Genomic DNA, 14,085 nt, shown 5'->3' with positions numbered 1-14,085 from the left:
GTAAACGAGCCCGAGGTAAGCAGCCTACCAGAGCAAGAATTCAGAATAATGATCATAGGATGGCTAAAAAGAATGGAAGAGAAATTTGACAATAACCAAGAAGAAATGAGGAAGAACCATGAGGAATTGAAGAAGAACCATGAGGAATTGAAGAAGAACCAAGAAGAAATGAAAAATGACATCGCTACCATGAAGAACTCAATAGAAAGCATCAAGACTAGACTAGATGAAGCAGAGGACCGCATCAGTGAGCTAGAAAAAAAAAAAAAAAAAAATACCCAAGTAGAGCAGCTTCTAGAAAAAAAAGATTAAAAAGCAGGAGGAGAGCCTATGGGAGCTTTGGGACAATACAAAACAAAATAATATTCGGATAATAGGGGTTCCAGAAGGAAAGGAAACTGAGGTAGACATGGAAAAAGTATTTCAAGAAATAATGACAGAAAACTTTCCTGAAATAGAGAAGAAAAAACCCACACAAATCCAAGATGCTCGCAGAGTCCCAAGCAAAATGAATCCCAGAAGACAGACTCCAAGGCACATTATAATTAAGTTGGCAAACAACAACGACAAAGTAAGAATTTTAAAAGCAACCAGAGAGAGACAGAAAGTTACATACAAAGGAACCCCCATCAGACTAGCAACTGATTTCTCAACAGAAACTTATCAGGCCAGAAGGGAATGGGATGAAATATACAAAGTCATGCAAAGGAAGGGTCTGAATCCAAGAATACTGTACCCAGCAAGGCTATCAATCAAAATTGAAGGGGAAATCAGGAGCTTCACAGACAAAAAAAGACTGAAGGAATTTATCTCCACCAAACCAGCAATGCTAAAGGGTCTACTGTAAAAATAAAGAAATAGGAAGTGAAGAAGGAACACGGGTGTATAGAATAAAAATGGCGTCAAATGTGTACCTATCAATAATAACCTTAAATGTAAATGGATTAAATGCTCCAATCAAAAGACATAGGGTAACAGATTGGATAAGAAAACAAGACCAATACATCTGTTGTCTACAAGAAACCCACCTCAGAAAAAAAGATGCACACAGACTGAGGGTGAAGGGATGGAAAAAAGTTTTCCAGGCAAATGGAAATGAAAAAAAAGCTGGGGTAGCAATACTTATATCTGACAAATTAGATCTCAGAGTGAAGGACATAATAAGAGATAATGAAGACCACTTCATAATACTAAAGGGAACAATCCAACAAGAAGAAATAACCCTGGTAAATATATATGCACCCAATACAGGAGCAACCAAATACATAAAAAAAACTGCTGGAGGACATTAAGAGAGAGATTAATAGCAATACAATCATAGTAGGAGATTTTAATACCCCACTGTCACCCTTCGACAAATCATCTAAACAAAAAAACAGCAAAGAAATATCAATCCTAAGTGACTCACTAGACCAGATGGAATTAATTGACATCTTCAGAACACTCCACCCCAAAGCCACAGAATATACATTCTTCTCAAGTGCACATTGGACAATCTCAAAGATAGACCACATTTTGGGTCATAGGCAAAGTCTCTTCAAATTCAAGAAGATAGAAATCATATCAAGTATCTTCTCAGACCATAATGGCATAAAACTGGAAATTAACTACAATAAAAATAATCCAAAGAAATCAAACACATGGAGACTAAACAGCATGCTATTAAACAAGGACTGGGTTACCAGAGAAATCAAGGGAGAAATTAAAAACATCCTGGAAACAAATGACAATGAAAACACAACAATCCAAAATCTATGGGACACAGCAAAAGCAGTCTTGAGAGGGAAGTTCATATCCTTACAAGCCTATTGCAAAAAACTAGAAAAAAGGGTAACAGATGATCTAAATCTACAACTCAAAGAGTTAGAAAAGGAGCAACAAGAAAACCCAGTGTAAGCAGAAGGAAGGAAATAACAAAATTCAGAGCACAGATAAACGACATAGAGACCAAAAAAACAATAAATAAGATCAACAAAACCAAGAGCTGGTTCTTTGAAAGAATAAACAAGATAGATGAACCTCTAGCCAGGCTAAGAAACAAAGAGAGAGGACCCAAATAAACAAAATCAGAAATGAAAGAGGTGAAATAACAACAGACCCCACCGAAATACAACGGATTGTTACAAAATACTACGAACAACTATATTCCAACAAACTGAACAACCTGGAGGAAATGGACATATTCCTAGAAAAATACAAACTTCCAAAACTCGATCAGGAAGAATCTAAAAATCTCAATAGACCAGTGACTTGGGAAGAAATTGAAACAGTCATCAGAAAGCTTCCAGCAAACAAAAGGCCAGGGCCAGAAGGCTTCACAGGAGAGTTTTACCAAACATTCAAGGAAGAACTAAAACCTATCCTCCTCAGACTATTCCAAAAAATCCAAGATGAAGGAACACTTCCAAACTCCTTCTATGAAACCAGCATCACCCTAATACCAAAACCAGATAAAGACAACTCAATGAAAGAGAATTACAGGCCAATATCCCTCATGAACATAGATGCCAAAATCCTCAACAAAATTCTAGCAAATAGGCTCCAGCAGAGCATCACAAAGATCATACACCATGACCAAGTAGGATTTATTCCAGGAATGCAAGGATGGTACAATATCCGCAAATCAATACACATGATACTTCACATAAACAAATAGAAATATAAAAGTCATATAGTCATATCAATTGATGCAGAAAAAGCATTTGATAACATCCAACACCCTTTCCTGATAAAAACTCTCAAGAAGGTGGGAGTACAAGGATCATACCTCAACATAATAAAAGCTATATATGATAAACCCACAGCCAACATTATATTCAATGGGCAAAAACTAAAACCATTCCCTCTAAGAACAAGAACAAGACAGGGATGCCCACTTTCGCCACTCCTGTTTGACATAGTACTGGAAGTACTAGCCATTGCAATTAGACAAGAGGAGGAAATAAAAGGCATCCAAATTGGAAAAGAAGAAGTAAAGTTATCCTTATTTGCAGATGAAATGATATTGTACATAAAGAACCCAAAAGACTCCATTAAGAAACTAATTGACTTAATAAATGAATTTGGCAATGTAGCAGGATACAAAATTAACGCCAAGAAATCCATGGCATTTCTATACACCAACAGTGAAACTACAGAAACGGAGACTAAAAAAGCAATTCCATTTACCATCGCACCAAAAAAATTAAGATACCTAGGAATAAATTTAACTAAGGAAGTAAAGGATCTATATGCAGAAAATTACACGACATTGAAAAAAGAGATAGAGGATGACGTAAGGAGATGGAAGAACATACCATGTTCATGGATTGGTAGAATCAACATCATCAAAATGTCCATACTTCCTAAAGCAATCTATAGGTTCAATGCACTCCCCATTAAAATACCAACGGCATATTTCACTGACCTAGAAAGAACTCTCCAAAAGTTCATTTGGAACAATAAAAGACCCCGAATAGCCACAGCAATCCTGAGAAAGAAGGGTAAAGTAGGAGGGATCTCAATACCGGACTTCAAACTGTATTACAAAGCCACTGTTCTCAAAACAGCCTGGTACTGGCACAAGAACAGACATATAGATCAATGGAATCGAATCGAGAACCCAGATATCAACCCAAATCAATATGCTCAATTAATATTTGACAAAGGAGGCACGAATATACAATGGAGTCAAGACAGTTTCTTCAATAAATGGTGTTGGAAAAATTGGGTAGACACATGCAAAAGAATGAAACTAGATCACCAACTTACACCATACACAAAAATAAACTCAAAATGGATACAGGACTTAAACATCAGACGGGAAACCATAAAAATACTAGAAGCATCCACAGGCAGCAAAATCTCAGACATGCCAAAAGAACTTCTTCACTGATACTGCCCCTAGGGCAATGGAAGCTAAAGAGAAAATAAACAAATGGGACTACATCAAAATTAAAAGCTTTTTTACAGCAAAAGAAACCATCAACAAAACAACAAGAAGGCCCACGGTGTGGGAGAACATATTTGCAAATAACACCACTGATAAAGGTTTAATCTCTAACATCTATAGACAGCTGATACAACTAAATAAAAGGAAGATGAATGATCCAATTAAGAAATGGGCAAGGGACCTAAATAGAATATTTTCAAAAGAAGACAGAAGGAAGGCCAAAAGGCATATGAAAACATGCTCAAAGTCACTAATTATATGAGAGATGCAAATCAAAACAACAATGCGGTACCATCTCACACCTGTCAGAATGGCCAACATCAACAAATCGACAAACGACAAGTGTTGGCGAGGTTGCGGAGAAAAAGGAACCCTCCTGCACTGCTGGTGGGAATGCAGACTGGTGCAACCACTGTGGAGAACAGTGTGGAGTTTCCTCAAAAAACTGAAAATGGAACTCCCATTTGACCCAGTAATCCCACTCCTAGGAATATAGCCCAAGAAACTAGAAACACCAATCAGAAAGAATATATGCACCCCTATGTTCATAGCAGCACAATCTACAATAGGCAGAATTTGGAAACAGCCTAGGTGCCCGTCAGCAGATGATTGGATCCCAAAACTATGGTACATCTACACAATGGAATACTATGCTGCCATAAAGAAGAAGGAATTCTCATCATTTGCAGCAACCTGGATGGAATTGGAGAACATCATGCTGAGTGAAATAAGCCAATCAATGAAAGAGAAACACCACATGACCTCACTCATTTGTGGATAATAAAGAGCATTATAAACTGATGAACCAAAAGATAGATATAGAGACAGTAAAGCAACAAGCAGATTGTCAAATTACAGCGGGGAGGGGAGGAGGATCTGGGGGAGATAATAGATCAACCGACGGACTTGTATACATGCATATAAGTACAACCAATGGACATAAAACTAGGGGGAGGGAGGGGATATGGGGGAGGGAGGGAGGGGGGCAAAAAAAAATCATTAAAATATGTAAAAAAAAATAAATAAATTTAAAAAATAAATAAATAAATATAGCAAACACCATATGGATTACCTTTCTGAGAATCAGGTTTATTTCCACCGGAGTGACTATCATTTCTTGATGTCTGCTCTCTATTTGATTCTGAGACTTGAGAGTGAAGGCTGATTGTGTCGTCATCTGATGGCTGAAAAAAAATAAAACCCAAGTACCAATGAGACATTTTAAAATACGATTAAGTATTAAGTTGCTTTAAGTTCACATATGAAGTATAGAATATTTGCTTTACATATCCAGTTTTCAAACCAAAAATTAGTACATTAAGGTTTACTGTTATGAGTTTAAAAATGTACATGTCTGATTTCATAAAATGTAATAATCATCATACTTTTAAACAAAATAAGCATGTGCAAGTGTCTATTTCAAAGTTCTAATAAAATTTTGAAATAAAATAGATCAGCAATAAAAAATACTCACTTCGGTTGCAGATAATCGTTTCTCTCCATTATCACTTCCAATTCCAGAGTCAGGGCCAGGATTTTTATTTGGATAAAAATCTTCCATACTATGGAAACAGAAATTCTAAGAACAGTCAGGGTTTTCTTCTTAAATAGATAATACAGACTTGACCTAAAATTTTCCTAAATAATACAGAATATACACTTTTGATGTCTAAGATCCTTAAGGACATGAGGGGGGAAATGTCAGGAACCTTCCTAACGAAACACTTTATTCATGACCTTCATGAAATATTTTTCCTTTATGTGCTCTGTTATAAAATGTCAATTGTTAATAATATGCTTTAATTTCTCTTGAGAGATTCAGAAAAGCAGATAGCCCTGCTACAAAATCATCTTGATACAGTATCTTACTGTTTTTTTCATTGGTTTGACAAATTTCACCATAGAATAATGAAATATTTTTAAATATATTTTTATTGATTTCAGAGAGGAAGGGAGAGGGAGAGAGAGAAATATCAATGATGAGAGAGAATCATTGACAGGCTGTCCCCTTCTGGGCATTAAGCCAACAACCTGAGCGTGTGCCCTTGACTGGAATCGAACCCTGGGACCCTTCAGTCTGCAGGCCGATGCTCTATCCACTAAACCAAACCAGCTAGGCCAAATGATGAAATATTTTTAAATTTTAATTCATACTTTCTTCTTCATTAGCTCTAAAAATATGCTTTAGCTTTATGAATAATGTCCGTTTAATAAACGAAAAAAGAGAAAATATAAAACAAAGTTTGCAAAGCATTGAATAAATAATTTTTCTGGTGTGAGGTCAGAGCTGTCTTTGCAAATTTCTGAATACACAGTATGCCACCCAGGTAGCAAAGTAATTTTTTTCACTTCGATTTGCAAATTTACCAAACACCCTATATATACAACTTAGCATGTTCCAGGAATTGGGCTAAGTGCTCTAAAGACAATACCTCATATATTCCTTGTAAAAACTCTAGCAGGTTGTTGGTGTTTTCTCATTTTACAGATGAGGAAACAGAGTTGGGAAAGGGTTGAACAATTTACCCAATGACATGCAAGTTGCAAATAGCGGTCTAAATTTAATCCCTAGATTAACACTAAAGTCCCTGATCTTAATCACTATGCTATATATCCTCCCCCAAAACTGATCTTTAAACTTTTCTGGAGTATATTAATAAACTTAGGGAAGCAATTGCCAACTATGAGGCATTATGCTGAATGCTTGAGATGAGATGAATTAAAAAATGTTTGACCTCAAAGGGCTCCCAGACCACAGGTGAAATAAGTATATTTATATGTCTCAAATACTATGACAAAGGTAAATATAAAATGCTGTGAGAAAAGAGAAATTAATTCTCCTTGTAAGGTTAGGAAAGGCCTCACCCAAGAAAAGGGCATTTGTGCTTAGTCTTGAAGGATAAAAAGACGCAATAATTGCTAATATTTGTTGAGCATCTACACTGTGTTAGGTACTTCATATTTTACTTTTAATCCTTACATTATGTAATTTGTGCACTATATCGTTTTATAAATGAGGATAATAAAGCTTCTAAAATTTTCCACGGGGAAAAATTATAACATTTACTGAATATCATTTACTGAACTAGCTGCCAAGCACACATTTATTTTTTATTGATTTCAGAGAAGGGAGAGAAAGAGAGAAATAGAAACATCAATGAGAAAGAATAATTAATTGGCTGCCTCCTGCACTCCCCTTACTGGGGATTGAGCCTGCAACCCAGGCATGTGCCCTTGACCAGAATTGAACGCGGCACCCTTCAGTCTATAGGTCAACGCTATATCCACTAAGCCAAACCAAGGTACACACATTTATTTTTTATATTACTATTAGCATTGTTATTTTTATTATTATTAGATACTTCAGATTTATATAAAATTGAGCGCTACATTGTACTTTCAAGTGTGGGTTTCAAAATTATTTTTAAAAATCTATTATTTTCATTATTTTAAAAATTTTTATTTTTCAATTATAATTTACATTTAATTTTAATTTTATTTTGTACTACGGTAGTTTTAGGAATGCAGCATAGTGGTTAGAATATTATATACTTTACAACATGGCCTCCCCAATACTTCCAGTACCCACCTGGCATCATACATATGTATTACAATATTATTGACTATATTCACTATACTGTACTTTATACCTCCATAACTATTTTGTTACTATCAATTGCCAATCACACACTTAATTCTTATAATAAGCTTAGGAAATGGGTATTATTAACATTTTTAAAAATACATTTTATTGATTTTTTACAGAGAGGAAGGGAGAGAGATAGAGAGCTAGAAACGTCGATGAGAGAGAAACATCGACCAGCTGCCTCCTGCACACCCCCTAACCGGGGATATGCCCGCAACCAATGTACATGCCCCTGACCGGAATCGAACCCGGGACCCCTCAGTCCGCAGACAGACGCTCTACCACTGAGCCAAACTGGTTTCAGCGGTATTATTAACATTTTAAACAAAAAAGCTCACAGAGATTAAATACCTTACACAGTCCATAGAGTAATTAAGAGGTTAAACCGTGATTAGAGATGAAATGCATCTGACTCTACTGCACAATAATACAATGTACTATTAAAATACATCTGTGTATTTCTAAAAGATGATAATGATAATAAGCTATTTGTTAAGGAATTATTTTGGGTATGGCATTGTGTTAAGTGCTATATATACATTATTTCATTTAATCCTTACATCATCCATATTATTTTTTATTTACATATAAGAAAACTAAGGAGCAAAAGAAAAAGAATATAGAGGACCAGAGACATTATGGCACAAGAACAGAGAGTCAGAGAAGGGCTTTACAGGTATATTATGTCTGACTCCAAAAGCGGACATACTTAACTACTGTAATGCCTACCTTTGTAGAATGAACAGTTTTCAAACTAGTCAAGAAGGAAGGGTTTTTTTTTTGTTTTTTTTTTTATATTTTATTGATTTTTTACAGAGAGGAAGGGAGAGAGCTAGAGAGCTAGAAACGTCGATGAGAGAGAAACATCGACCAGCTGCCTCCTGCACACCCCCCACCGGGGATGTGCCCACAACCAATGTACATGCCCTTGACCAGAATTGAACCCAGGACCTTTCAGTCCGCAGACCGACGCTCTACCGCTGAGCCAAACCGGTTTCGGCAAGAAGGAAAGGTTTTATGAGTAGTAAGAACAATATAGGCAAGGGCATGAGTGTGAAATGTACATACAAGAATTTTTCTAGATACTTCAATATAAGCTGTGAGTGGGAGGCTACCACATCCAAGAGCCAAAGCATAAGTAAACTCTATTGACCTGCACTGTCCAATACAGCAGCCACCAGGAGTACATAGCTATTGAGCACTTTAAATGTAGCTAGTCCAAATTGAGGCATGCTGTAAATGTAAATAAAATACACACCAGATTTCAAAGACTTAATAGGAAAAAAGAATGTGAAATAAACTCACTAATTTTTCTATTTAAATTAGATGTTGAAATATTTTTATCTGAGTTAAATAATGTGTATTGCTAAAATTAATTTTACCTGCTTCTTTTTTACTTTTGTTTTTGCATGGGTTACAAGAAAATTTAAAATTCCATGTGACTCACATCACATTTTATTGAGTGACACGGCTAGAGACTTCTCCAAAATATATCTCAACTCTATCCACTCCTTTTCATCTCTACTGCAATCACCTTACTGAAGATCCCTTGATCTCTTAGAAGTACTGCAACAACCTAACTAGTCCCTCTATTTCTATTTTTGTTTACTTCCAATCTATTTTTGTTTACTTCCAATCTAATCCCTATATAAGCGAAGATAGGTTTGTTGTTGTTGTTGTTTGAACATAAATCAGATCATGTCATTCCCTGACTGTCCAATGAATTCCCACTGTAATTTAAATACAATTCAAACTCATTAGCACAGCTTCAAAAGCCCCCATGTGACTTGAGTCCTTACTAACCAGAATCAACACATACCATTCTAGCCTTTAGCCACTCTGCTTCAACCATGCCTGCCTCCATTTACTTTTTTGTTCTGTTCTGTTCTGTTTCATTTTGTTAATCCTCACCTAAGGATATTTTTTTTTCATTTTTAGACAGAGTGGAAGGGAGGGGGAGAGACAGAAAGAGAGAAACACTGATGTGAGAGACACCTGGATTTGTGCCCCTGGATTGGGGTCGAGGATCCTTCAGTAGGAGGATTGACGCTCCAACCACTGAAAAAAATAGGCTAGGGTTAGTTTTTAATACCCAAGCCTCTTCCTAATTTTAGGCCTTTGCACATGTCATTATTTGTGTCTGAAATGTTCTTCCCCTCACTCTTTTCATAGCTAATTTTCCTCTTGTCAGGTCTTAAATTAAACCAGTCCATATCAAGGAGACATTTCCTATCTTTACTCCTAAAACATGTTCCTTCCCTTTATAGCAAGGAAATTTGAAATTATGTGTCATGTGTTCGCTTGCTTTGTTTATTAATTGACTCTTCCATTAGACTATGAGCTACATGAAGGCCAAGACCAATATGTATATCATCCAACAAAACATACCCTGAACCAGTAGGCATGCTACCAATATTTGTAGAATAAATAAATGACTGATAATAAATGCTTTTACTAAAGTAAATTCATTTTTAAATAAACGTAAAGCAAACTAATAGAGCACAGAATATGAATTAAGTCTAATTTTTATAGAATTGTTTGGTTTACTATCATCCATAACATTAAACAAAAGAATCTTTAGAAACTAAATTTAATGTTTGGATACTTAATTCTAATTAAGCAGCAGGAAAAAATTCAAGAAAAAGTCCTATTTGGGAATTCCAAGACTTGCACTATTAACAACAGTACTTATTATACTGCCATTCCAAGTAGTCTTAATTTTGTCATAAATACAATGTCAGACCTTAATATAGTCTCACCCCATCCCAATTATTTTCCATACTGCTGGATGGAATTGTTTTCATATATTATAATTAGACCAATGTACATCTTTAAAATATAAATTAAAAACATCAAATATATCATTTAAAAATCTCATGAGAATAAAAACATCAATATCATACCGAACATTGATGATAAATCATCTTTGATCTAGATACAAAAAATATAAAGTAAGGAAGCACTCAAAAATGCCTGGATCTTCCACCAAATCCAGGTCAAAAGCAACTTCTACTACATAGTTATTAAAAAGGTATAATAGGGTGATCATAGGAGTAATAATTGTCAGATACTGAGAAATTGGTATTTCTGCACTATAATGTAAATGTTTACATGCTACTACTAAAACTTTAATAATAATTAATTTTTTGAGAAAATTACAAGTTGATTCTAGGATTCCAGAAGTTCATTCTATGATAATATTTCACTTCAAAAAATTATTGAATTTAACACTGAAACAATCAGCCTAAACATATTCAGTACACTCAAGATTAATAAATATCTTTTATATAAAGAGAATATATTAATCATGAAACAAGACTGTAAGAGTATTACATTACCTGTCTGTGAGAGGTTGGGAGGGCATTCTTTTACTCAATGATGGAAGATCCAGAGAATCTGGTTTCTTATCCATTCTGCAACATGCTTGGATACTTAAGTATTTAAATATGTGTACTTTACCCTTTAAACATATCTGTCAATAAATAATGGAGAAAGGTTTAATTATATAGGTCCAAAATAAATGCTATCTACCAATTTACTTACATTTTAATAACTTCAAATTATGCTGAGACACCACGAACATGATAGAAACATTGCATACTTAATTAATTTGTACTTCTGACACTAGGTGAAAAAAATCTGATAACACTGATACCAACTAAAGTTCTATTGCTGTCTCTGTTCTTATTAGAAAAACTACATTAATTATTCTGTATTTCACTAAAGTTTCCTTGTTAACAGTACAATGTACAAACCAGTAACCAATATAAAATTTACAACTTATGAGAGTTGCCTTTATCAGAAAAAAAGCAAAAAGAAATATATTTATTGTAGTGGCACATGTGCCCTGACCAGTTTGGCTCAGTGGATGGAGGGTCAGCCTGTGGACTGAGGGGTCCCAGGTTGGATTCTGGTCAAGGGCATGTGGCTTGGTTGTGGGCACATCCCCAGTAGGGAGTGTGTAGGAGGCAGCTGATCAATGTTTCTCTCTCATGGATATTTCTGACTCTCTGGTCCCTCTCCCTTCCTCTCTGTAAAAAAATCAATAAAATATATATATATATATATATATATATATATATATATATATATATAATATATATATATATTTTTTTTATTTCATTTCATGTAATTCTTGAATGTAATTTCATCAGAACCACTAAGTTCATTGGGCTAAACACTGGAGGAAAGCTAATCAAAAGTATTTAAATATAGAAAAAATGAATTTGTTGAAAGATGGGAGGGTAGGCCAATTAGAATAAAATAATATTTAAATGGTCAATTCAACTAAGATAATATCCTGAAAATTACTTTCATTGCTGACAGAGAGAAAAACAATAATGAGGGGTGAAATACTATGTGAAAGAAAGTATGCTCTATAAAAAGGATAGATAATGAGTGGTAAGGAAGTAGTAAGTCAAATTTACAAAGGTTAACTGCAGTTACCGTGAGTAATATTAAATAAGTATCTCTCAAAAATTGTAATAAAAGTATTTTGTTTTATGAGCTCACATAACCTACCAATACATACCAAAATAATCAATAAAAAAACAGTAAGTAAAATACATTAAGAAGTAATTATCATTGGAAGTATAAAGGAGAACCATTTTTTAGATAAATCTAATAGTTACCAGATCTGACTTGACCACTGAAAAATTTAATTGAAAATAAAAATTAGAGCATTGGAGTTATTAGAATTAATAACACATTACCAATTAAGGTGTATCCTGTTATCTTTCCAAACTAAAAAAAAATATTATATTACCAAATTAAATTATGATCAATTATTTTCTTTTGTAAATTCAATTTTTATAATAGTAATTCATGTACACGGTTTGAAAAGTCACAGAGAATTATAAAACTGATAACAAAATATTAATTCTAGCCCTGGCCAGGGTGGCTCAATTGATTGAGTGTTGTCCCATGTGTCAAAAGGACACTAGTTCAATTCCCAGTCAAGGCACATGTCCAGGTTGCAGATTTGATACCCAGTCAGGATATGTACAGGAGGTAACCGATCGATTTTTCTCTCTCACATTGATGTATTTTTCTCTTTCTCTATTTCAATCTCCCTCCCTCTTTAAAATACATAAGAACATATTTTTAAAAAGTAATGCTCCATTCCATCACCTCCAATCACCAAGACCCAGTCCCTCATTGAAGGCTTGTATTTGGTTTTCTGTTATTTACCTTCATATTTATAAATCTCATGGTTTTATTACTATCCTATTTTTTATTTTTCAACTACAGACTTTATTGTTGAAATATTACTAAGGAAAAAAGAGGATTTAGATTTTTTTAATTTATTAAAGTGTCCTATTCCCCTATTATCCCCCCAATACCCCTCCACACATGCCCTCACACCCCTGTTGTCTGTGTCAATACAAGTCCTTTGGTTGATCTCTCCCCCTTATCCTCACCCTCCACTACCTTCTGTCTAAGGTTTGATGATCTGATTGATGCTTCTCTTGTCTCTTGATCTATTTTTGTTCATCAACTTATGTTGTTCATTATATTCTATAAATGAGTGAGATATGTGATATTTATCTTTCGCTGATTGGCTTATTTCACTTAGCATAATGTTCTCCAGTTGCATCCATGCGGTTGCAAATTTTAATAACTCCTTTTTTACCGCAGTGTAGTATTCCATTGTGTAGATGTACCACAGTTTTTTAATTCATCTGCTGATAGGCACTTAGGTTGTTTCCAAATCTTAGCTATTGTAAATTGTGCTGCTATGAACATAGGGATGCATATATCCTTTCTGATTTGTGTTTCTAGTTTCTTGGGATATATTCCTAGAAGTGGCATCACTGGGTCAAATGGGAGTTCCATTTTTAGTTTCGTGAAGAAACTCCATACTGTTCTCCACAGTGCCTGTACCAGTCTGCATTCCCACCAGCAGTGCAAGAGGGTTCTTTTTTCTCCACATCCTCTCCAGAATTTGTCATTTGTTGATTTGCTGATGATAGCTATTCTGTCAGGTGTGAAATGGTACCTCATTGTCGTTTTGATTTGCATCTTTTGGATGATTAGTGACTTTGAGCATGTTTTCATATGCCTCTTGGCCTTCCTTCTGTCTTATTTTGAAAGTATCTATTTAGATCCATTGCCCATTTTTTGACTGGGTTATCTTCCTTTTGTTAAGTTGTATGAGTTCCCAGAATTTATAACTATTATTTTATAACTACCACCACTTTCATATATCATAAATACCACTACTACCATCCTCCCATCTCCAATAACCATAAACTCACAGAAACATACTTCCTCCCTCTTCAGAAGTATAGCATAGTGGTTAGAGCACAAACTTTGGTGTCAGATATCCTTGGTTTGAAACGGGCCTTTACCACTTGCTAGCATATGACCTTAGGCAAGTCACTTAACTTCTATGCCCTTGTTTCCTCGTATATAAAATGAGGTACAATGACAGTACCTGTTTATAAAAAATGAATGAATGCATATAAAACATTGTCAACAATGTCTGGAGCACAGTAAGTGCTATATA

The 14,085-nt window shown here is 34.8% G+C and overlaps 1 protein-coding gene across 4 annotated transcripts in view; it reads right to left on the bottom strand.

The window, feature by feature from the left end:
• The window catches only part of LRCH2 (leucine rich repeats and calponin homology domain containing 2), a 127,733-nt gene that overhangs the window by 59,968 nt on the left and 53,680 nt on the right, over nucleotides 1-14,085 (bottom strand). For all 4 annotated transcript variants that reach the window (XM_036454450.2, XM_036454451.2, XM_036454452.2 and 1 more), the window contains exons 6-8: nucleotides 10,916-11,049; nucleotides 5,406-5,493; nucleotides 5,004-5,115 (exon numbers count right to left, since the gene is read on the bottom strand). In XM_036454450.2, the coding sequence (XP_036310343.1) occupies nucleotides 5,004-5,115; nucleotides 5,406-5,493; nucleotides 10,916-11,049 (334 nt within the window). The remainder of the gene's footprint in view (nucleotides 1-5,003; nucleotides 5,116-5,405; nucleotides 5,494-10,915; nucleotides 11,050-14,085) is intronic.

The sequence above is a fragment of the Pipistrellus kuhlii genome, unplaced genomic scaffold (genome assembly GCF_014108245.1).
Source record: "Pipistrellus kuhlii isolate mPipKuh1 unplaced genomic scaffold, mPipKuh1.p scaffold_m20_p_29, whole genome shotgun sequence".
NCBI classification, from domain to species: domain Eukaryota; kingdom Metazoa; phylum Chordata; class Mammalia; order Chiroptera; family Vespertilionidae; genus Pipistrellus; species Pipistrellus kuhlii.
Note: the sequence above shows the minus strand (reverse complement) of the source record. Positions and strands in the feature narration are given on the sequence as shown.